The 20,752-nt window shown below is 44.4% G+C and overlaps 2 protein-coding genes across 6 annotated transcripts; one reads left to right on the top strand and one right to left on the bottom strand.

Moving 5' to 3' along the window:
* Nucleotides 1-4,219: 4,219 nt before the first annotated feature.
* Nucleotides 4,220-11,451, top strand: LOC100279919 (uncharacterized). 4 transcript variants are annotated; one of them, XM_008674505.4, is made up of 10 exons: nucleotides 4,220-4,886; nucleotides 5,977-6,385; nucleotides 8,360-8,487; nucleotides 8,598-8,657; nucleotides 9,128-9,277; nucleotides 9,354-9,509; nucleotides 9,634-9,845; nucleotides 9,955-10,059; nucleotides 10,358-10,428; nucleotides 10,511-11,451. In XM_008674505.4, the coding sequence occupies exons 1-10, from the start codon at nucleotides 4,872-4,874 to the stop codon at nucleotides 10,936-10,938; spliced, it is 1,734 nt and encodes a 577-aa protein (XP_008672727.1). In that variant the 5' UTR covers nucleotides 4,220-4,871; the 3' UTR covers nucleotides 10,939-11,451. The 4 variants fall into 4 exon arrangements, with proteins under 4 accessions (XP_008672727.1, NP_001354048.1, XP_020405263.1 ...); NM_001367119.1 differs by having other exon boundaries at nucleotides 4,255-4,649; nucleotides 10,511-11,401; XM_020549674.2 differs by having other exon boundaries at nucleotides 4,812-5,013.
* Nucleotides 11,452-12,197: 746 nt separating this feature from the next.
* On the bottom strand, nucleotides 12,198-17,792 carry LOC103651391 (SCP1-like small phosphatase 4b). Of its 2 annotated transcripts, none has more exons than XM_020550525.1 (7): nucleotides 16,947-17,792; nucleotides 16,128-16,331; nucleotides 15,609-15,721; nucleotides 14,741-14,846; nucleotides 13,441-13,896; nucleotides 13,005-13,342; nucleotides 12,198-12,819 (listed from the first exon to the last, which is right to left on the bottom strand). In XM_020550525.1, the coding sequence occupies exons 2-7, from the start codon at nucleotides 16,291-16,293 to the stop codon at nucleotides 12,652-12,654; spliced, it is 1,347 nt and encodes a 448-aa protein (XP_020406114.1). In that variant the 5' UTR covers nucleotides 16,294-16,331; nucleotides 16,947-17,792; the 3' UTR covers nucleotides 12,198-12,651. The 2 variants fall into 2 exon arrangements, with proteins under 2 accessions (XP_020406114.1, XP_008675250.1); XM_008677028.2 differs by having other exon boundaries at nucleotides 15,609-15,703.
* Nucleotides 17,793-20,752: the final 2,960 nt, after the last annotated feature.

The following is a 20,752-nucleotide window of genomic DNA, read 5'->3' as shown; positions in this document are numbered from 1 at the left end:
TTTTTTTCTGTTTCATATGTTTTTTTCTATGGAAATAAATTGATTCCTATGAAATTTATGTATAACTTCTCTAAAATTCCTTCATTCTAAAGGAAGCTTTATTAATAAATATAAAAGTAAATGTGTCTGTACAGTAGCAGATCGATAGAACAGACAATAAAGTCGTACAGTGAGAATTGAGTCGTCTGTTGCTACTTGTGTTACGAGTCGGAGACATCTCTCCACGGAGAGACGCTTGCACGATTTTTTTTTGCAAATACCTTATTTAAACACCTCATGAACTTTTTATATTAAACACCACTATATATACTCTTACTCATATTTATTATCTGTCTTCTCTGTACGTGTGTACGCTATATTCTTTAACCAATTCTATAGAAAAAATATAAAATATTATAACATGTAATAAATATATTGTAAAATTTTTAATTAATAAATAATGTAATGACGTTGATATAGTATCTAGATATTATTATTTATTAAAAATTTAATTATTTTTAATGATATAGACAGAGTACTATCTAACAACCTGGAAAACGGCGCCCTCACGGTTTCCTCTTCTGTTCTGTCTCAGCGTGCGAAGTTGTGTGTGCTGCTCGCTCGATCACATCGTATCGCGTCACATCACACCGTCGCATCGCCTGCGGATCAACGGCGAATGCAGTTTTTTTTTTTGTTGCAAATGCACGACGGAGAAGCAAGGCAGACTCGCAGTTGCTGACTTGTACCGTAGGAGCGGCGGACACTCCAGGTCCAGGTCGCGCGTTCATGAACCGATGATGCGAACCAACTGCGCCGGGCGGTCCGGATGGGTTTGAGGCTTTGAGCCTAGAGATGGGGGACGCCGCTTTTCAGTGAGAGCGACAGCTCGTGCACAGGTTTGTCCGCTTCGCTACTGGCGCGTTGCTGCAGCATGTGCATGTGACACTGGATAGGGGGGAAAAGAAGGAAAAGTTGGCGAATCGTGATAGCTAGCCTGCCGACCAGCCGGCCATCACGTGACAGGCACAGGTTTTACCGAAAGCGAAAATGTACTGTGCGTGGCATCGAAACAGGTGCAACGATGTGCGGCGGCGGTGATCCACTCACGGGAGATCAGAGATGTGAACCAGGGGCGCACGGTAGACGATGTCAAACAGGTGCAACCTGTGCCATGGAAGCCACGGCAATCAATACTACGCTATTGGCTATGAGAGTGTGAGAAGCACGCGCGCAGAAAAAACTGCATTACTAATATTATTATTATTGAAGTTGACGATGCGTGCAAACTACTGTGCAAAATGCAAATGCAAGGCACGAAAACCGCGCACCGGCCGTACGTGTGTTGTGTGGACGGATACTTTGAGCTGCCATCTACGCCACACGTTACAAATACATGCACATGTTGCGTGCTTAAACAAGTGGACACGATCACACGAGCGACTCAGACAAGATGGAAACGCAGAGAGAACTTGGGAACGCGGATCGTACAGGCACAGGCACACCCCGATCGACGTGTGGCTCAGTCCTCCGGTACCGATCCAATGGCTGACGATGAGCCACGTCACTGTTTTTTCCCGTCATACGTACACGCGGGGAGGCGATTTGTAGTGCCTTGCGTAGTAGTAAGCATATTGTTCCGGAGATATATACCGACCGAACCACAGGAACAGGTCACGAAGAAAACAACACCGTGAGAATAATTTTGTTCAGCAATCATCAAACGAGTGCAATAATTGTTTAGATGATTGGCTCTCCCGCGCCTTCACAATAATGCACCGCGTGTGACACGCATTATTGAGAGCTCTCTCATTTAATTTGCAACTAGTTTTCTGGAGAGAAAAAAGAGACCGAGCGACATACTCCCTCCGGTGCAGTAAAAGAAGTCATCCTGCGCGTGACCGAGCGTGCACAAAAAGAAGTCATAGCGCGCGTGTGTCTGGGATTTGGACGTTGTTGCCCCTAGTAATTGCACAAAAAAAGATGCATTTAAGAGGAATCGAACTTGAGACCTCTAGTCTAGAATGCCTTGGAGCTGCTGCAGCAACCAATCAAGCTTGATTGTTTTAGTGACGTTAATGCACCCATATCCTTATTTAATAGGGGCAAACAGGGAAAACTCTATGATAATTAATCACTCCTTGGTATGCACAATCATGTCCTAAACGACTACCTTTACTGTACTGGAGGGAGTACGTACATTATTATTCAGCTGCCATTAATGCATAGTCGTCATTGGGAGGAAAATGATCATCGCCGGACGGATATCTCCTGGCGATTCTGTATTACTCCCTACATTTTTTAAGTTGTTGCTGGATAGTTCAATTTTGCACTATTCAGCGACAACTAAAACGAAACGGAGGGAGTACTAATTGTTCAAAGAGAGTGAAATGACACACACGTCTAGGTATGTTCAGAATATGACAAGGGAGATAATTAAAAAAAAACTTAGCTCCGCGAACTCTTAATCCACGATGGATTTAGTTAATGCATGCGATGATGCGCGTTCCTCTGCACTGGAAACAATAATACAACTTGCGTGTATGATCAGCCGCGCGCACATGCCATGCACGCAACGGAGGCTGAACCCTACCGATCCACGGTAGCGTATTATTATTATTATTCTGTGGAAAAGGTAGCTCGCGGCCCAGATCTACTACCATACGATAACTGCGTGGCTATATCATGGCAGCAGGCAGACGTCCACACCCAAGTCCCGAAGCACGCGAAGCTTCCTATCCTATACGGTTATACTGAAGAACAATTCGGTCCACTAGCACACCCATGCGACAGACGGAAAAAAAATGAGTGACGAGGCGACTAGGCGAGGCATGCAGGCTCTGAAAGAAAGCGCGTCTGGCCTGCAGCTGCAGCCTGCTCTGCCTGCCGGGCTACCGGTCTCGCCGCCGCACCGACCAAAACCAAACGGTGCGCCAACGTCAAACCCCGAAACCGAAAACGCAAAATCCACAGCAAAAAAACCCAATAAAACTCGGGGCAAGCTGCCCGTCCATCCGCAGCCGCAGCGGCCAGTCGGCCACCACACCAGGCTGCAGGCTCGGCGGTAGGAGTCGGCCACCGACCCCCGTCAGCGCACCGCAGCCCGTACCGTGCGCAACCAAAACAAGCCTGGCGTGCTTGTCCTGGCTCGCATATCACATGGCGGGGCCAAGGAACGTAACTCCACAGCCCCGCTTCCATACATCAACCAAAAGAAGCGAAAAAAAAAACTGCAGTAGCGGCGGCGCTGAGCCGGAGCCGGAGCCGCAGAGTCACGGACGGCAATCACGGAATCGCCCGGCGAGGCGAACCCGACCAGAGCCGCCTCCCTGCGCATCCATCGCACGGCACGAGGTCGGTCGATTTGAGACTTTGAGAGAGAGACGTACATCTTACTTATATCTATATTTATTTTTAAACTTCACTATATAAAGAGCACAGTCTATTATATAAAATAATATATCAAATAATTATATAGGTAAACAGTTGTACACACTGTTTGGTTTAATGGTTTCTAGAGAATAATTTTTAGTTTCTTAATTTTATTCTAATTTAGTTTCTAAATTGTAAAATATTAAAACTAAAATAAAATTTAGTTTCTCTATTTGGAAAATTAGGGACTAAAATAGAATAAAATATAGAAATTACAAATTAGTCTCTATAAATCATACAACCTTCTAAATAAAATAATATGCATATTGTTTGTTCGTTTTGAATTAGATAGGTGAAATCCGATCCATCTTCTAGTATTTATTAGTATCTGATTAGTACCTAACCTATATCCATATCCATATCCATACAATTAAAGTTAGATACTTAAGACATTAATATTTATTTAAGTCTTATTCAAAATAACTCGATATTATCCTATCCAAAACTACTCATTGAAAAAGAATCATATTCTTATGCTTAAATGCTCAATATCCAGGTGGGCTTACAAATTTGGTCATGATTAATTGCTTTATGGATTGTCTATTGATTAGTTGGTGTATATCTTCTCGATATCGCAAGTTTCTTATGTCCAAATAAAGCATTTAGTTTTTTACTAATAAAAAAACAAAAAGTTTAGCCTTCGTTATTCCTTAGATCCCTTCTTTTATTTCGATATTAGTGCGGATCAAAATCGATGCAACGAAAACGAATGCATATCCAAAGACAAATATAAAATAAATATAGAACAAATAATATCGCTATCTATCCGATATCCGGCTCTCGGCCTCTTGGCTCGTCTTCCGTTTTAACGCCACCTCGCGACGCGGCCCCCAACCCCCACCGCTGCGGTGCTACTGCTACCGTGCTACACCATCAGGAATCGGACGCGGGACGCTACACCACCACCACAGCTCCCCACCTCCACCCTCGCCGCGAGTTGCTCAGTCGCAGACTCGCAGCGAGCGAGGCGGGGGCCTCACTCAGCGCGGGGCGAGGCGAGCGTCCCGGGTGGGCAGCGTCGCGGTCGCGGGCTCGATCGGGTTGGGACGGGGAGGTAGGGAGGAGGGGCCAGGGATCTCCACTCTCGTCCGTGCGGGAGCGCGGGCGTCGCATGCGGCGGCGCGCCGGGGCAAATGCTGGTAGCCTCACGGGCGGAGGAGCGCTCACGCTGAGGCGGCGGCCGGGGAGCGATGCAGGCGCCGGAGCAGCAGCCGCAGCAGCAGCAGCAGCGGAGGAAGGTGAGGGGCAGGGCTCTCGTTTCGCAGTCTCGTCGTCGGTAGGAGTTTGGTTTCTTTCTCGTGGGGGTGGTTGGGGTGCGGGTGGACGCGCGGTCGTCTGGGTTGTTGTTGGCGTTTCAGATCGGTTGGCCTGCCGGCTTGGACCTTGCAAGAAGATGGCGGCTCTGAAATACATGTGAAACAAAAAGGAGCGTTCTTCGCCTCGAGTTTTCCTGGTCCTGGATGTGCACGTCAGCCGTAAGGATTTGTTACTCGTGCCGTTCTTTTCCTTATCCGCAATCGTCCCTCGTCTTCGTTGCGGGAAGACGGTCGCGTGGAGCTGTACTTGGATTTGAATTTGAGTTGTGGAGTCGACACAGTTCAGGTTCGTGCGCCTGCCAAAGAGAATTCTCGGTTCATGGTTTTCCTGGATCAGAGCCTTTCTGAATCATTACCGGGAGGTTCTCTGTTGGATTTGGTAATATCTGAAACTCTCTTCTTCCGGTGTTGGGCCACGTTCTGTTTTCTGCCCTCCAAAGGAAATGGCATCATTCGCGACTTTTCCAACTGTGTCGAATACAAATCGCTCCTTGGCAGAAAAAAAAAGCTGGTTTCAGTTGGGTCCTAGAGGTATCGCAAATGAGGAATTAGATTCGCTGAGTAGTTCGTGTTTATCTTAATCCATTCTGTGGCCTCTCTCGCCTTCTTTCCCTTTGAAGAAAAAAAAAAGATTAATCTGTTCCAGCGGATTAGCTTATCGATATATTCTATGCCCACTCAGTAGGCATGTTGATTGAGATGGTTCTATGCGCAAGAACCCTCACTTAAAGGGTCATTCTTCGACTTCTCATTTTGTCTTTCACGCTTGACCAGCCCTGCTCTGCTCATTGCTGGAGGCAAAGGAAGGTTTGCGCTGGAGGGTAGGTGTAGTGTAATATAAACTACTAGTGCCCAGTTCCTGGCTGTGACATAATCTTTCAGTGGTCATTTGGGTAGGAATTAGGAAGAAAGCTTGGGTGCCAAGATTCACATAGCTGGCTTTTCTCGTTCACTGTTCTCTTGAGTATTCTAATTATACTTCTGAAATCTGCTATTCTCATGAAAGTTGTTTCTTGCAATTACTACCCTAGGATCATCCAAGGAACAATCTAAATTTCTCTAGTGCTATTCCTTCTGTCCACACCATCGTAATCTTGGGATCTGACATTGGGTTTAGTTCTACAAGCAGATTCCACATTTCTACTCAGTTGAATTGGTCCCTCCCATTTGATCATAAGTCTATATGTTTTTTGTTTATTAGTAGCGCTTTGCTGAACAGAGTTAACTCAGTATGTTAAACTTTGCTCAGGGTTCGTCAGAGATGGACTTCTTCAGTGAATACGGCGATGCGAACAGATACAAAATCCAAGAGGTCATTGGCAAAGGAAGTTATGGCGTTGTTTGCTCAGCTGTTGACCAACATACTGGTGACAAGGTGGCAATCAAGAAAATACACAATATCTTTGAGCACTTATCTGATGCTGCCCGGATCCTACGTGAGATCAAACTGCTTCGGCTATTACGCCATCCTGATATAGTTGAGATCAAGCATATAATGCTGCCTCCATCAAGGAGGGACTTCAAAGATATCTATGTTGTATTTGAGCTGATGGATACAGACCTCCACCAAGTCATCAAGGCAAATGATGATTTAACCCGAGAGCATCATCAATTCTTTCTCTATCAGATGCTCCGTGCACTGAAATACATTCATACCGGTATGTTTTTTTCTTTTAGAAACTGATGTCTTAGAAGGGTAGGCCTGGTATAGTGGTGAGAGTTGTCTCATTGAGTCACTAGACTGTAAGTTCGAAGCAGTCTCTCGACATTTGCTGGGAAAGGCTTGCCTCGGTTTATGTCTTCCCCAAACTCTACTCATGTGGGAGCCTCCAGCATTGGATCTGCCATTAGAAATTGATATGTCTGCCCTTAGAAATTGATGTCTTAGAGTTCAGTTTTTTATCGTGATGATTTTCACATGTCTTGGAATCATTTCTCTTGAAAAATACTGGGACAAGTATTATTTGAATGGAGGATCAGAGTAATGTGTTGTTATGGGCCTTAAGCCCATTATCTATGTCAGTATAGCTAGGCTAGCCGCGACCACTGTTCACATGCGGTTACTGTAGCGCGTGAACAGTGCCGGCTAGGTAGGGTTTGTTATGTTGCTTAGCTATTAAGTTAGGGTTACCTCTCTATATAAGGAGGGGCAGGGTGTTAGTTGAGATAAGCAAGAAGAATAGATCTGGTTTACTCCTAGGACCTCCTACGAGAGGGCTGAGTACCAGGACTATCTTGCGAGTGCATCACAGTTCACAACAAAATGGTATCAGAGCCAGTACGCGCGCATCGCCACCATGGCCAGCGCGCACGACGATCTTGTGACCTACTCCGCCAAGATGGACCTCATCCTCGAGCAACTCACCGCCATCAATGCCTGTTTGGATTCCCACGACGCTCGTCTGGCCAAGCTCGAGCAGGCGTGGGTCAGCCCCTCTTCTTCTACCGCGGGCTGCCTGGACGCGAGCGAGGGCGGCCTGGGCACAGGCGGCCGGGTCGAGGACGATGGGGTCGATGGGCTGCAACCTGACACACCCAGGGAGGAGGTGGAGGCGGCATTCTACGTTGAGGTGGTTGTGCCACTGCTGCAGCCCGCCTCCGTGCTAGTGGAGGTCCAGGCGTGGCCCGACTGTGCGCGGATCTGCTCGCCCAATCTACAACAATCGGCCACCATGGTGGCCCAACTTGTAGAGGTGATGTTGCGGGATAACCCTTCACGCCACAGCTACCAATCCTCTGCGTCGTGGCCATCAATCTTTTGCACCACAGACAACCATCTGCTGCGTCGTCGCAGCTGTGGTCGACGTCAGCCACCTTGGCCACCGCCGCGGCGTGGTCACCTGAGCTACAACACCGGAGGGTGCCACCGACCTTCGCCAGGCGCAGGGAGCCCTTTGCGCCACCGCAGCCTCGTCCGTCATCGGTCGATTTGGCCGCCGACGCGTCCTCCTTCGGTAGATCCGACTACTGACGTGTTTCAATTTTTTTTCTAGGTGAATAAAATACTAAGTCGAGATGTAAAAGACTTAGTATTGAGTCATTAAGTGCTAATTTAGTATGGGTCAATTCTTCTTGACTACAGCTCGCAGACGAGCTGTTTTTAAGGAGGGATGGAATGTTATGGGCCTTAAGCCCATTATCTAGGTCAGTATAGTTAGGTTAGCCGCGACCAATGTTAAAAGGCTTAGCTATTAAGTTAGGGTTACCTCTCTATATAAGGAGGGGCAGGGTGTTAGTTGAGATAAGCAAGAAGAATAGATCTGGTTTACTCCTAGGACCTCCTACGAGAGGGCTGAGTACCGGGACTATCTTGCGAGTGCATCACAGTTCACAACATGTGTTCACACAATAATATCACTTTAGCATTAATCTATTAACTAAATCTGTTATTGTTGATTGTTTCTGTTCTTCCTATTTGATGTACCTTTTATTACAAATATATTTGAACACTCATCTCATACATAGACTCCCCACTTTAGTATTTACAATGCCTTCAAAGCTATGATAATTACTTGGTGCCATTCATTTTTAGTAGTTGAACCATCAACAACATTAGTTTCTATCTGCATGCTCATTAGCTATATCTTCCAGAAAAAAACAGAACTGATACATGTGTGTTTATGTGATTGCAGCTAATGTTTATCATCGTGATTTGAAGCCAAAGAATATATTGGCTAATGCTAACTGTAAACTTAAAATATGTGATTTTGGATTGGCAAGAGTGGCATTCAATGACACTCCTACAACAGTATTCTGGACGGTATGTAAGATACTGCCTCACAGATTTAACGTAGCACTTTATTTAACAGGATATATTCATACTCCTGTTTCACCTTTTAACTATAATAATATGTTTTGCAAATTTTTCAGGATTATGTTGCTACAAGATGGTATAGGGCCCCTGAACTGTGTGGGTCTTTCTTTTCCAAGGTAAACAATTCTCACATTCCTGGATAGGGTCACTTAGCAGTCCTTATTTCAGAGCATTCATTATGGCAGCACTGGATGTACTTTGTTTCATACTAAATTGTGCTGTTCCGTGCCGCATGCCTTTAACACCCAGTGTTCCATAGCTGACTGTTATTTTTTGTGTTTCATCTCATCTGATTCCCATTTCGCCAATTACCAGGCGGCACGCCAAAGGAGTATTCCTTCCAAACTGTTTGTTCAGAAGCTGCATTTTTCTTCAGAACTTAGTATTTCTAGATGGGCTTGCTGCCTTTTAGTAGGTATTGCCTTCTTAGAAAATCACATATTGACTGTAGCAATGTTTGGTTAGGTGCGGGAATTAGCATTTACAGTTCTCCTTAGGGACTAATGTTATTTTCAGCTTTTTACTATCCCTTTTCTTTCTTTTTTGTGCTGTTGAATTCAGTATCTCATTTCACTGTTCTATGCAGTATTCGCCAGCTATTGACATATGGAGTATCGGTTGCATTTTTGCGGAGATCTTAACTGGGAAGCCTTTATTTCCTGGAAAAAATGTGGTCCACCAGTTAGATTTGATGACTGATCTCTTGGGTACTCCATCACTTGATACAGTTTCCAGGGTATGCCTTATTCATGCCTAATGTTCCAAACTAAACTGCTCACAAATGGCAAGCATTGACCTTTTGACTAATGTAGATTCGGAATGAGAAGGCAAGGAGGTACTTGAGTAGCATGAGGAAAAAACAGCCAGTACCATTTACTGAAAAGTTTCCTAAAGCAGATCCTGCTGCACTCAAACTTTTGCAGAGGCTTTTGGCATTTGATCCCAAGGATAGGCCAACTGCTGAAGAGGCAAGTGTTTGAACTGTAGAATCCAATTCCACATTTTGTACTTGTATTTGCTTAGTGCTCCAGCCATTATTATATCTTAAAATTCACTCAAGTGATGTTTCTTTTGTCATTCATGTACAACCAGGCATTGGCTGATCCGTATTTTAAAGGCCTCGCAAAAGTAGAGAGAGAACCATCATGCCAGCCAATAACAAAAATGGAGTTCGAGTTTGAGCGAAAAAAGGCGACCAAAGAGGATGTCAAGGAACTTATATTCAGGGAGATATTGGAGTATCATCCTCAACTTCTCAAGGATTACATGAATGGGACTGAGAAAACAAACTTTCTATATCCTAGGTATTTATTCTGCCTGGAACAGAAATGGAGCTTGAATCTTTCATTTATTTATGTGTACTGCACCTGCTACATACCAATGTGTTAACTGTTTCTAATTGTTATTGTGCAGTGCTGTTGACCATTTCAGGAGGCAATTTGCAAACTTGGAGGAAAATGGAGGAAAGAGTGGGGCACACGCCGCTTCATCAGACAGGAAGCATGTTTCGCTCCCAAGGTGACAGATTTTTCTGAGTTCTATTTCTATGATTTAGGCTACTATGTTCTGCTTTTTTTGTAAAATTCTTCTTTTGTCTGAATAAATTAAATTGGATTCCACAGCTTCTAGTTTTTTGGGAATAAAAGGAATTAGCTTACATTTGCATGTTTAAAAGAACTGATGTTTGATTACCTCGTGATACTGCGAAATCAGAGGCTAGCAACTTTACTACTTGTTGGGTTATTGTTGGCTTATACTACTAACTAGAATTTCCCGTCGAAATTGGCTTCTGACCTTTACTCCCTTCTATTTGCAGGACAACCACAGTTCATTCTAATCCAATCCCTCCAAATGGAACCTCCCAGGTTCCTCAAAAGATTCCCACAGGTGGGAATTTCTCCTAATGAAATGTTACGTTCTCCAGACACCACTAATCTAATATAATGTTATTTGCTGGAAAAAAAATCAGGTAGACCAGGAAGAGTGGTTGGTCCAGTAATACCATTTGAGAACGCAGCTGCAGTTGATCCATACAGCCAACGTAGGGTCTCAAGGAATCCAGTACTTCCTCCAACCACGTCGAACATGTCAGCCTATGCCTACCACCGGAAGTCAGACAACTCAGACAGAGAGCTCCAACAGGAGCTGGAAAAGGACCGCATGCAGTACCAGCCAGCACAGCGGTTCATGGACGCCAAGGTAGTATCACAGATGTCCCCTGACTTGAGGTCTTCCTACTACATACCAAAAGGTGTCCCAAAGGCTGATCCCGCAGATAGAACCGCTCTGCATTCTAGCATGATTCATGGGATCGCCCCTTTCAGTGGCATTGCAGCTGTTGGAGGTGGCTACAACAAGGTCAATGCAGTTCAGTATGGAGTTTCTAGGATGTACTAGTTCTAGTTGCATTGGCCATCTCCGAATTCCTCAGCTGATGAGTTGAAGTAATAACATGGCGAAGACCAGATGTAGGTACCGAAGAACTGCCATACCGGCTCTGAGCCAAAGATAGAAAACATGGAATACGGATCTCGGATCGAGGACGTGTCCGTCAGATTGAAAACAGATACTGGGCAGCAGTCATGGTTCTGTCCATTGGACCTAGCTTTTCGGGAAGCAATGCCATCGCCCCGCGGAAACGGTAAAATAAAAGGAGAAAAAAAAATGCAGTACTGTCAGTTGATTGCTGCTTATAAAGAAGCAAAGGGGGCAGAGACGACGATTTTTACAGGTAAAATTATGTACTTTGCAAGGAGGGAAACATGTGGGAATAAGTAGTGAGCCTACGTTTAGCTCTGTATATAAAGTGACTTGATTTTATATGTACTATTACGGCTGGTGAAACACGCTTCTTTAATTCAAAGCTATGGAGTTTTGGCCTAAATACCATAGGCAGCTCAGATTGATACAGACGTTCGTTTATTTTGCCCTCTTTACCTCTGTGTTTGTATATTACGACTAGATTAGAAATGAAAATTACCATCAAGCCGTCATCCTCCATTTCCCTTTATCCAGTTCCATCGGCTACATTGACCGTCAACAATGAGTAAATATTTCTGCACTCCAGGCGAACTACAGGCGCCTTAAAAAACTGTAAACTACAACAACAGGAGACCTGAGACGCGTTGCGTGGAGTGGGAAGTTTTAAAAACAATGTCATGCTTCTTTTAAGTTAAATTAATGATGGTTCTGAACGCTAGACTTTAACCCGTACCGGTTTCTACAGTATAGATTACAATTGCAACAATCTAAACAGCCAGTTTTAATAAGTAATTCCTCAGCGACATGAGATCAATTTATTTTTATTACAATTCAACTTAGACTCGAATTGGTCTTTGAAATACCAACCACTGACTACTAGTGAAGTTTGGAGATGTTCTGGTTACAGAGTTGAGGTTCTGGTTACCACGCTCTCGCTCAGAAGAGGCTATCAAGGAATTGGATTATAGAACTCTAAGACTACATACAATTAAAACAGCTAAAGAAACCTGCATAGCCACGTTCATAGTCCGTCTCCAGTAGAATTGACGAGCGGTTTCACAAAATCGGTTACCTCAACCTTGTGTTTATCAGACTCTTGTTTGCATCATTGCATGATGAAACTACACAGCAATATCCAAACAATCAAGGAGCCAAACGGATACAAACATCGTACAGCTGCGAACATTAAACCACATTGAGCAAAATGCAAAGAAACTTTGCATAGATGTTTGTCTTTCAATTCCAACCATCCTATGTACAAAGTTGCAAAACAAAATTTAGGATATGTACAGTTCTTCTAAGGAATAGCCCCATCACCGAAACTCTTAATTCCTACTCTTAATTCCTACGGGCCAACCTGCCTTTTAGGGCTAGTTTGGGAGCCACAAAACCGGAAGTGACTCCCAAACTAGCCCTTAGAGTTGGTTTGAGAACTTCATTTTCCAAGGGATTTATATTTTCCCAAGAAAAAATGAACTAATTTTACTTGGGAAAATGGAAAAAAAAAACTTAGGAAAATAGGGTTCCCAAACTAGCCCTTAAGAGAAAAATGCCCCCACCTTGACCAGTTAAAGATGTCATCTAGGTTCTTCCAGTAAACAAGACTAACCCTATACTTATTTAAGAACCTTAGCGATTATCTATTATATTGCCAAACTTCTTGGCAATGATAGGCCGGACATCATCTGCTACAGCGAGGGTCTCCAAGAATGGGATCAACTGAGGTAACGCCTCGTCCAAGGGGTTGCTATACCAACTCTCTATTGGTATACCATTGTTCACTTGCAGCTCAAAAACCTGATTAAACACAGAATAATTTAGATGCTTGTCAGCTGCAAAGTGCCAAAGAAGCAGCAAAGCAAGCATGTGGCGCAAAATACGGCATAAAAGTTCTGAAACACAACTGTAAGTTCACCGCACTTAAAGACCATAAACAGTTTCAGCTCAATCAAGAGCACAAAAAGAATCTACATTGACTTTACCTGTGGAGTGTTGTCAATTATGGCAACCTTGGCAAGGTCGACTCCAACAACAGTCAGATCTTTTCTGTAGCCGCTGTCTGTGATCAAACACGATTCCCGGAAGAAACGCTTGGAGAAAAGTTTCTTCTCTGGATCCAGCATGTCAAGCAACTGGTCTGCATAAACACTTTGACTGGCAGTAAATATCACTACCTCAAACATTTCAACCATCCTTTGGAGGAACATATGGACATGCGGTCTCTTTTTCACGTATACAACATGCTCTTTCATATCATAGAACATAGAAAATGTGAAATCAGCGTCATCACAATGCTTCATAGTTGAATGAACAAGGGTTTCTGCAATAAAGAATTAAGGACAAAGACAATTCATTATCCTTAGGGACATGCTATAAGGTTATCAAAGATACTAATTTCTATTATGCTTAGCTGCATACCATCCAAATCAAGCACGAGAGTAACATTCCTGGTCCATTGCTCTTTTTTTGCAGGGGTAGCATTTGAATTTAACTCAGCAAAATCAACAAGATCTGGTAAATCCCCCTCCAATAGATTAGGGTTGAGCCACTCTAATACCTCAGAATTATTAAAGCACAAATCCACCTCAGATGAGCATGGCTTATTATCAACACTGGCTTCCGTAGCGCTCTCAATAAGTGGGAAGATTCCACATCTGCTACTCATATTCATCAATGCATCTATTGATACAAATTCATCACAAAATCCAGTATAACTAGGCAGAAGATCAGGTGGACTATCAAGCAAATAAGAGAAATCGTCATCTGGACTATAAATATCCATCAGTCTGCAACACTCATTCAAACCCCAGTTCGCCTCATGATCACTAAAACAGAAATTCTGGAATGAAGAATCTACACCATCATCTGCAAACTCTGTAATAGAAAAATAAATGAATGAATTCACATGTGCATAAATCAAGGAAACATATAACTGACAGTCACTAGTACTTTTTGTAACCATGTAGCTTGTGATTCAAGGGGAATGAGCCATGCCCTGGGCTAGGTGACAAAAATCCATGCTTTTTCTTTAAAAACAATCTAAGAGTCTTATTTTTGGGTTTTAAGGACCAAACTTTTGCCCTTCGAGTGCATGGCCAGAACCCTGGGTTGATTGATATTAAATGCTGATGTCCTTCGATGAGCATGGTATATTTGGTGTGCTTACTAACTGAATTTTGAAGTCTAGAAGTTTGTTCCCCAGATGCGTGAATCAGCATAATATGAGCAGTAAAAAATTGCTTTATGCTGGTGACAGAGCTGCAAGCAAAGCAACTGGTGTAACATGCCAAGTGAAAACAAATTGACCGTACAGACATACACCAAAACTAATAGATTCGCCTCATGCATAGAACTAGACGAATGGAAATGGTAAAATAATGATAAGAAGCCATGGCATAATAGCAAACCATTGAGCATACAATATGATTCATCATTCATTACAATAAAGCATTTCCTAAACAAATTGGGCAACCTGCATAACATGGTTCTGTCTCCAACTTTAGACACCTTGACAGCATTGAATTTCAGATAGGTCCAGAGTGGCAGAATCTATAGCACCATACCACGTATCATGTATTTATTAAAACATAAATAATCAAACTCATGGAAGTGAACTAATATCTAATAAACTTCTCTCTGTAGAATTGTGTTCCTAGACCCACTTCGATATTTAATGCCAACATAGATAATCATTGTACCAGAAAGGGCTGCTCCTTACCTTTGCCAACATAATTCACTGCATGTAACACAGATTTGTTGTCATCATAATTAGCAGAGGAGTCACCCTCTGAATTTGGTGAATCTATCACTTCGGATGTTAAATCCTGAAAGTAGAAAAGGATGATCTTAGATCACAAGGGAAGCTGATTTTCACACCCTAAAAGAAAATGAAACAGCAGAAACTGCACATAATAATACAGAAGGATGATCTTAGATCGCAAGAGAATCTGATATGAAATTTTCACACCCTAAAAAAAGTAAATGAAACAGCAAAAACTACACGTAATAATACAGAATGTACCCAGCATTCAACATTAGTTTAGATTAAACTTTCAACAATGAGAAAGGAAATCCCTATGTGGCCGCATAATTACCTATTTACAACAAGTTGAAGCCAAAGGCCATTTTTTTATAACAAGCAGAAATTACAATAGCTATATCTTGATCAGTTAATTGCTTCATACATTATGTATCATTTCCATCCTTTTTCACATGTTCATTAACATGGAAATCAAGACTGCGAGCTTATCAAGGTGAGAACCTAATGGTGAGAATTAGGATGAATAATTTATCCATGCATTCACTTTGAAATATAAAATGAAGTGTCATTATGACCATTGGGCTTCAATTTGGAAAATAATAGAAGCATAAACTATGAAACTTGGAAGTGTATGGAAACATTTAAGCACCCGACTGCAACCAAGGCACATCAATGCAGCAATACTGCAGTGCTAATGTAGTTTGATCCTTAAAGAGTGGAACAAAGGAGGCAACTATCATAATAAAAAATCAAGATAAATTAAGTATAAGTGCACAGTGAGTTATCAGCTATCACTGATTAATGAGACTAGATGGCGTTGAAGCACCTCGAGCATGGATTTTCCTCCAATCAGATCATGCAAGCCAGAAGCTTCTGTTACCCTAATATCCTGGTCAGCAAGTTGAATGGTTGGGTCTGGCTCTGCAGAACAAGGAGATGCTGTTAATCCATAAAATATACACATCAGCACATGCCTAGGGATGTTGCTAACAATGCATGATGTAAATACATTGTTCGGAACAGGCTTTGTTGTTGTAGCAAATTTCTGGTAACAATTTTAAAAGAAAAAACTGTGAAATATTAATGAGATTTTTTTGAGGAAAATTATTAATGAGATTATCAAGCTAAACATTGTGTGACCGTTTGTAGACTTTCTAAATGTATCATAAATGATAAATGCATTCCCAGTGACACGGCATCAAAGATAACCAACAAAAAATTGAGCTAATTTAAAGGTGTCCTTGCAAGAAAAGGAAAACAAACTTCATGCAAAACAAAATAGCAATCGACCACATTCCAAGAAATATAGCCAAGTCTATGAACATCCAGTCATATAATTACTTACCATCTTGAGGAGTTTTATCTGATAAGTTCGACATAGCTGACTGCTCTAACTCGCTGACATGAAAGTGTGAAACTTTCATGGATTTCATGGTCCTGATTTTGAACTCATTAGCACAATCATCACCATGAAACATCCTCTTCATTCTCAGTGCAGGCAACTTGACCATTGCACTCCTTCAGAGAATTAAAGTCCTCTACAGATCCACTAAAAAGTAAAAGAAAAAAACCTTTAATTAGTAACAGGACATAAAAATCTAGAACATCAACCACAAGAGAACAACACCATAGCAAATACATGATAACATCCAACAATTTTCACTATAACTATACACATTATGTCTTCTTGCCTGGTACAGCAACCATTTTAAAAGCATGTGAATGAACATCATAAGATAAAGCAGCAATAGACATCCAATTCGCTATACAAATTTGTATCTAAATAGCTTGCCTGGGTGTGCAAGAAAAAAAATGTATCTCATGTTTTGCCGTTCTACAGTATCAGGACACAATTGAGTTGTGATAACTTATGTGTCATTCCACTTGTACTTCCTTATTCAACAGTTCATGCAAACAAGATGATCACAACGACGCACGTGCCACAAACAGGAGTACGAGTATTGCAGCGACAATCTAATTTTTTGCAAATCGCATCGTCAAAATGAAACCAACTGCAATCATGAGATCTGAAGTTCTAAGCAACCAAATAACACCGCAAATCTACACCACTTTAATTACCTAAAACTTGCCAAATAACGTCAGTGCCACCAGAGCCAGATTCATGAAGCGAAGGAAATTAAAAGCCGAATTTACTATAACCTACCCGAAAAGACGCTGACTTTGAAAAAAAAGATAGCCGTCTCACAAAGTTTCCACACTTGAATCAGATCTTTCTGCATGTGCTCTGTTGCACACACAATAATTGCCCTCTTTTTGCCAGGTACAGCCGTTAGGGTTCCAAGAAGCGGCACTAAGCGCGCGCTTCAGCGCGCTAAGCGGACGGGTGACGCTTCGCTTTGGGGCATAAGCGCTCCCAAAGCGGCGCGACCGCCTTGGTGGAGCAGCGGCTGTTGGCTCCCGCTACCCTCAAGGCGCGCGCGGCGCAGCCGGGCGCCGTTCCACCGGAAGGAGGAGAGAGAGAGAGGCAGGCACGCAAGGTCGCAGGCCGGTGTGTGGAGGGCCGGAGGCGAGGGCGCGAGGCGACTGGCGAGAGGCGGAAGGGGAAGCCGCTGACGCCGTCGCTGAGAGCCCGATCACGAGGGCCGCAGGATGGGGCGCCGGCGCTGCGAGGAAGATGAAGTAATGGCGGCGGCTGTGCCTTCGCTGGAGCAGTAAAAAAAAGGTTAGGTTAAAGAAACGTGCGGGTCTGGTGGAACTTATTTTGTGCTGAACTAATAAGCTTTTAGATGGGCCACCAAATAAAAGTCCATATTATCTTTTTCCCTTTTCTTTTTCATCTTTTTTCTTTCTAACATCTTTGACCCTCCATAATTCAATGTACGCTACTCGTAAATGTTTTGAGTTTTGTGTTGGGAATGCATTGTATGTTAGGAACTTCCATTAGTAAGTCCATATAATAACCTAGTTACATAGTAAAGAGGCTTGTAAAATAATGATTAAAGATTATTTGTAGCCCTAGAATCTCATTGGTAGATACAAACTCCACTAGAAGAAATAATGAAAACCTCCACGCACCTTTCCTATAAAAGGAGAGATGAGAGATTGGAAGGGTCTGGCCAATTTGTACTCTTTCGATTGTTTTTCACTCCCATCACTCATTTGTTCGATCCAAGGTTAACATTAGCGTCCATCATGCTTAGCACATTAAAAATTTCAAGGGGTAGGATTTGCAAGCGAACAAGAGCTCATACTTTAAAAACATTGTAGCGTGTTAGTGTGCATTGCTTTCACAATGTATTCATCTGAATCTGCTTTCACTTCATGCCACTTCACACCACCTTTGCTTTGACCACCTATGCAAGAACTATTTCGAATAGCCCTCAAGAACCGAATGTTGGTCACCTCTTGAAGCTCCTAAAAGGAACCACAACAAGGCAACAGAATTAAAGCTAGGATACTTCCCCTCTTGCCATAAAATGAAGAAGGGGCAATACGAGAAGGATGAATGCATTGAAAAATAAGTGAATGAGGTAAATATACAAACAATTACTAAGCAAGTGGACTATAAGCATTCACTTTCATTACCATTTCAACTAGGTTACAAAAATACCTTCTAAATGAGCACATGATGTCCGAATATAGGTTACAGGAGAGACTTTGGAGGCTAAACACTTCAAAGGCAGTGAGAGTACGTGTGAGGCTAAGCACTTCAAAGGTAATGAGGCTAAGCACTTCACGACCTCCGCGGGGGTAAGGATCAGCGCACCCGCTTTGCGCTTCAGGCTGAAGTATGCAGGAGCGGAAAATCATGCGAAATACTCAATGAAAAAACTAAGTTTCATATATCTCGCTACAACTTACCTAGGCCGGGGCAGGCCTAGCATTCTTGGTCCTAGGCTCCTCGTGCACTTGGCCCCCATGGTTGGCGCCGAGAGTGGATCGACAGGTCGCTCTGCCGCCTCCTCCTCGGTTGTGGGGATAGACCCTGTCTCGACAGACGTTTGTGTCTTGGGTAGAGGTGCAGACACCTCAAGCCTGAGCACCGACACGTCCGGACCAATGGACGGGCCCACTAAGGATGGCTCGGACCAGAGCCTAACCTTGGGGTTGAAGCCAAGCCAGACCTCCATCCCCTCGTCGTCGTCGCCGCTGCCGCCGCCGATCGTGCTTGGGGATGCCTCTAGCGGTAGCCCCTCCCTCTCCTGCGCTCGGTGGTGCCTCTCAAGGGCATCGTGAGCTGCCCTTTTCTCGTGGATCCGCTTCTTCTCCTTGTCCTTCTTCTTTTGTTGCTCTATAGCCAACCTACATGTCGCCCAACCAGTCACATCTTTCGGGATCGGGGGCAGGGCGGTTCGGTAAACCCATAGCCCCTATGAATGAACGGGAAGTCAGGTTGAGATAAAGAAATGAGGACAAAAACAGAAGTAGAATCCATGACTTAACAGGGATATGTAGCCATGCTCGGACACATCAAGATATGGGCGTTGTAATCAGCCTTCCCCACCGCGCCCTTAACCCGCTTGAGGAGGTCGTCGGTGGTGAGGGTGGCTGACGCCATCCGAGAACCCTCCATCGAGGCCTCGGCATCATCTCGTCCAGGCGCAGGCGTCGCTCCACCAACGACAGCACCCTTTGGTGGTGGAAGGTGGCGATGACCCCATCCGCAGTAAGCCCTCGGTCGCGGAGCTTCTGCAGGGCATCCAGGAGGACTACAGATGGGACTGATGCTCCCACGGTGCGCCCCACCGCCGGTGTTCCCCCGCGGCGGTTACAACCCGCTTGGTGTATGCAGGCAGACTCCCATCGTCATTGCGAAGGTAAAACCAGCAGCTCTGCCAACCCTTGTTAGAATAGGTAAGGGAGGTAGAGATGTATAACTTCGCCCGATCCAAGCGCATATGGAGCGTGAGGCCACCTGCCCTCACCGCATGGCGTACCTTCTTCACCTTCGAAGGGAGAGAGAACGACTCCGTGTGGAAGAGTAGCCACAGATCCCAGTGGGGCTCGATCCCGAGGTACCCCTCGTAGACCGCCGCATAGATCATCGCCTGGGCTATGGAGTTGGGGTTGAAGATGTGAAGCTCCACCCCGTAGTAGTGGGGGAGCGCCCGCATGAAGCGGCTCGCCGGCACTCTGAACCCCCGCTCATGGAAGGACACGAAGCTAACGACATAGCCTGCGAGCGGGGTCGGCTCCTCCTCGTCCCTAGGGGCAAGCCACTTGGGTGCGCCCCGAAGGTGTGGGGGTGGAGCAGCCCCCCGTCAACCAGGTCCTATAGGTCTTCATCAGTCACGGAGGAGTAGGGCCACGGGTAGCGGGGATCGAGAATGTTCAACTTCTCGACCATGGCAAAAAAGGAAGGCGACGGTGAAAAGGTATGCGGGCTTTTTGGCTCTCCTCGTCTTAAAGCGCGATTCTCGGCCGCGATTGGAAAGAGCGATAGTAGCTAGGGCTGGGAAGGCAAGAGCAAGGTAAGAGTCGGGAGGGACTCCCTTGGATATATATATGGGGAGCGGCGGACTCGGTGAGGTCAAGGTCGACCCCCTAGCATTGAAAAATCAAATCTAGAAACAGATCTCGTCTCTTCAAATTATGCGCGCACGCATGCAGCAATGGATAGCCCGCGACCCCTACAGCCCATCACATTAACTCCCACTTGGGAGCCACACGTCCCATCCATTTGACACAGGCAACGGGCGTCACTCCACCTCCTCAAGGTAGGCGCCTAAAAATGTGTATCTCTCTCCTCTTCTCTTTCTCCACAGGTGGCAGGAAAGAGACATCACTTCAGATCGCCTTCCAAACAAAGGAAAGGAGCCCCGAGCTTCCTACTGATCAGGGGTTCGAAGGTTGGCCCCTCGGTGGGGGTTCGACAACCGCCCTAGAGAATAGAGTCAGGGATGACCATGGGTACGTTCATACACGGTCGAGGCTCGGGCTACAATCCCGAGGTACCCTAAGACATATCTAAGACCCCCGGGAATGATTCGTATCGATATCCCATCAAAG

Source organism: Zea mays, chromosome 3 (assembly GCF_902167145.1).
Source record: "Zea mays cultivar B73 chromosome 3, Zm-B73-REFERENCE-NAM-5.0, whole genome shotgun sequence".
In the NCBI taxonomy this organism is placed as follows: Eukaryota; Viridiplantae; Streptophyta; class Magnoliopsida; order Poales; family Poaceae; genus Zea; species Zea mays.
Note: the sequence above shows the minus strand (reverse complement) of the source record. Positions and strands in the feature narration are given on the sequence as shown.

Bases quoted from the DNA above. Each gene is read 5' to 3' on its own strand.
- LOC100279919 (NM_001367119.1), top strand. From the start codon at position 4,602: ATGCAGGCGCCGGAGCAGCAGCCGCAGCAGCAGCAGCAGCGGAGGAAG. The intron at 8,658-9,127 runs GTAAACAATTCT...TGTTCTATGCAG, and splicing joins GTGGGTCTTTCTTTTCCAAG to TATTCGCCAGCTATTGACAT. The intron at 9,278-9,353 runs GTATGCCTTATT...TGACTAATGTAG, and splicing joins CACTTGATACAGTTTCCAGG to ATTCGGAATGAGAAGGCAAG.
- LOC103651391 (XM_020550525.1), bottom strand. From the start codon at position 16,293: ATGGTCAAGTTGCCTGCACTGAGAATGAAGAGGATGTTTCATGGTGAT. The intron at 13,897-14,740 runs GTAAGGAGCAGC...TTTCTATTACAG, and splicing joins AGTGAATTATGTTGGCAAAG to AGTTTGCAGATGATGGTGTA. The intron at 12,820-13,004 runs GTAAAGTCAATG...GTGTTTAATCAG, and splicing joins TAATTGACAACACTCCACAG to GTTTTTGAGCTGCAAGTGAA.